The sequence below is a fragment of the Colobus angolensis genome, unplaced genomic scaffold (assembly GCF_000951035.1).
Source record: "Colobus angolensis palliatus isolate OR3802 unplaced genomic scaffold, Cang.pa_1.0 Scaffold223, whole genome shotgun sequence".
Lineage (NCBI taxonomy): Eukaryota > Metazoa > Chordata > Mammalia > Primates > Cercopithecidae > Colobus > Colobus angolensis.
This window is the reverse complement of record NW_012115411.1, coordinates 1,075,010-1,078,242: the sequence shown is the minus strand read 5'-3', so window position 1 is coordinate 1,078,242 and position 3,233 is coordinate 1,075,010. Positions and strand designations below refer to the sequence as shown.

At 48.7% G+C, this 3,233-nt stretch overlaps 1 protein-coding gene across 1 annotated transcript in view; it reads left to right on the top strand.

The window, feature by feature from the left end:
• CRLF2 (cytokine receptor-like factor 2) overlaps nt 1-3,233 on the top strand; it is a 40,013-nt gene that overhangs the window by 27,047 nt on the left and 9,733 nt on the right. Inside the window, exon 6 of the mRNA XM_011943965.1 lies at nt 907-1,027. Coding sequence (XP_011799355.1) covers nt 907-1,027 — 121 coding nt within the window. The remainder of the gene's footprint in view (nt 1-906; nt 1,028-3,233) is intronic.

The window sequence follows — 3,233 nt, the reverse complement described above, 5'->3', positions numbered from 1 at the left end:
ATATTGGCCAGGCTGGTCTCAAACTCCTGACCTTGTGATCTGCCCGCCTCAGCCTCCCAAAGTGCTGGGATTAAAGGCGTGAGCCACCATGCCCAGCCTTCAATGTATCTTTTCAGGGGGCATAATTTCAGGCGTACAGCCACCAACAGCCAAAAGCAAGCTCTCCTATGCCGTAAAGACCCCCAGCAACCACAAGCCTCCAAAAGCTGCATGTGGAACCTGCCCTTCCTTCCTGGAAGTGTCTCTTTCCAGGATATTTTCCACAGGAATCAAAATTCGTTGACACTAACATTCATTTAAAAAAAAATTTTAAGGCCCGTCTCTACTAAAAATACAAAAATCAGCCCGGTGTGGTGGCGAACGCCTGTAGTCCCAGCTACTCAGGAGGCTGAGGCAGGAGAATCACTGTATTAAAAATACCAGACTGGGTTGGGCCCAGGGGTTCAAGCCTGTGATCCCAGCACTGTGGGAGGCCGAGGCAGGCAGATCACCTGAGGTCCGGAGTTTGAGACCAGCCTGGCCAACATGGAGAAACCCCGTCTCTACTGAAAAATACAAAAAATTAGCCGGGCGTGGTGGCGGGTGCCTGTAATCTGAGCTACTCGGGAGGCTGAGGCAGGAGAATCGCTTGAACCCGGGAGGTGGAGGTTGCAGTGAGCTGAGATCGTGCCACTGCACTCCAGCCCGGGTGACAGAGTGAGATTCTGTCTCAAAAAAAAAAAAAAAAAAAGTAAGTAAAAGATTTGCTGCCACTAATATTTACCAAAAAACAAAACAAAACAAAAACAAAACAACAAATAAACAACGAAGAAGAAAAAAAAAAACATGAAACAATGAGGAGGGTGGTTGGCGATGAGATGTACCATCATGTTGAAAACATACAGCAGCCTTTTCCTTTCGTTTCAGATTCGTGCCCAGAGACACGCACGGCTCCCAAACCGAAGCTGTCCAAATTTATTTTAGTTTCCAGCCTGGCCATCCTTCTGATGGTATCTCTTCTCCTTCTGTCTTTATGGAAATTATGGAGGTAAGGAGGTCACCTGCCACGCATGGATGGAGGGTTTTGCTTGCAGAATATCTGTGAAGTGGGGGAAAAGATTAATAGCCTGACAGAATCATTTCACTGGGCTTCAGTTTCCATACAACGTCCACTTTTCTGACAGTGCATTACAAGAAATTTCGGAGGGATCGGGCACGGCGGCTCACACCTGTAATCCCAGCACTTTGGGAGGCCGAGGCGGGCAGATCACAAGGTCACGAGTTCGAGACCACCCTGGCCAATATGGTGAAATCCTGTCTCTACTAAGAATACAAAAATTCGGGCCGAGCGCAATGGTTCACGCCCGTGATCCCAGCACTTTGGGAGGCTGAGGCAGGTGACTCACGAGGTCAAGAGATCGAGACCATCCTGGCCACCAGCGTGGCCAACATGGTGAAACCCCGTCTCTAATAAAAACACAAAAATTAGCCAGGCGTGCTGACATGCACCTGTAGTCCCAGCTACTCGGGAGGCTGAGGCAGGAGAATCGCTTGAACCCGGGAGGCGGAGGTTGCAGTGAGCTGAGATCGTGCCACTGCACTCCAGCCCGGGTGACAGAGTGAGATTCTGTCTCAAAAAAAAAAAAAAAAAAAGTAAGTAAAAGATTTGCTGCCACTAATATTTACCAAAAAACAAAACAAAACAAAAACAAAACAACAAATAAACAACGAAGAAGAAAAAAAAAAACATGAAACAATGAGGAGGGTGGTTGGCGATGAGATGTACCATCATGTTGAAAACATACAGCAGCCTTTTCCTTTCGTTTCAGATTCGTGCCCAGAGACACGCACGGCTCCCAAACCGAAGCTGTCCAAATTTATTTTAGTTTCCAGCCTGGCCATCCTTCTGATGGTATCTCTTCTCCTTCTGTCTTTATGGAAATTATGGAGGTAAGGAGGTCACCTGCCACGCATGGATGGAGGGTTTTGCTTGCAGAATATCTGTGAAGTGGGGGAAAAGATTAATAGCCTGACAGAATCATTTCACTGGGCTTCAGTTTCCATACAACGTCCACTTTTCTGACAGTGCATTACAAGAAATTTCGGAGGGATCGGGCACGGCGGCTCACACCTGTAATCCCAGCACTTTGGGAGGCCGAGGCGGGTGGATCACTTGAGGTCAGGAGTTCGAGACCAGCCTGGCCAACATGGCAAAACCCCCACCTCTACTAAAAATATAAAAATTAGCTGGGTGCAGTAGCACACGCCTATAATCCCAGCTACTCTGGAGGCTGAGGCAGGAGAATCACTTGAACCCAGGAGGTGGAGGATGCAGTGAGCTGAGATCACACCATTATACTCCAGCCTGGGCGACAAGAGTAAAACTCTATCTGAAAGAAAAAAAAACACAAAATGGGCCAGGCATGGTAGCATGCACTTGTAGCCCCAGCTACTTGGGAGGCCGAGGTGGAAGGATAGCTTGAGCCTGGGAGTTTAAGGCTGTAGTGAGCTGCGACTGCACCACTGCACTCCAGCCTGGGTGACAGAGCGAGATTCCGTCTCTCAAAAAGAAAAAGAAGTCCAGGTAAGTTGATGAGGGTAAGCTGGGCAACTTGATGAGGGCAGCAAGAAGAATATTGTACGAGGTCTAATATTGTGGTTGCTCAAGCTGGGACTGAATTTTCAGCTTTGAATCCAGTTAGAGATCTAGCCGAAACAATATTCTTTCAGACCACAGAGAGAGCTTTTCAAAGATGTGGAGGTTGAGACATTTTCTTATTTATTTATTTATGTGTGTATTTATTTTGAGACGGAGCCTCACTCTGTCACCCAGGCTGGAGTGCAGTGGCGCGATCTCGGCTCACTGCAACCTCCGCCTCCCGGGTTCAAGCAATTCTCCTGCCTCAGCCTCCCGAGTAGCTGGGGAGCTGAGTCGTTTTCTTATTTATGTATTTATGTATGTATTTATTTTGAGATGGAGTCTCGCTCTGTCACCCGGGCTGGAGTGCAGTGGCACGACCTCAGCTCACTGCAACCTCCGCCTCCCGGGTTCAAGCCATTCTCCTGCCTCAGCCTCCTGAATAGCTGGGACTAAAGGTGTGTGTCACCGCGCCCGGCTAATTTTTGTATTTTTAGTAGAGACGGGGTTTCACCATGTTGGCCAGGCTGGTCTCGAACGCCTGACCTCAGGAGATCCGTCTGCCTCGGCCTCCCAATGTGCTGGGATGACAGGCGTGAGCCACTGCACCTGGCCA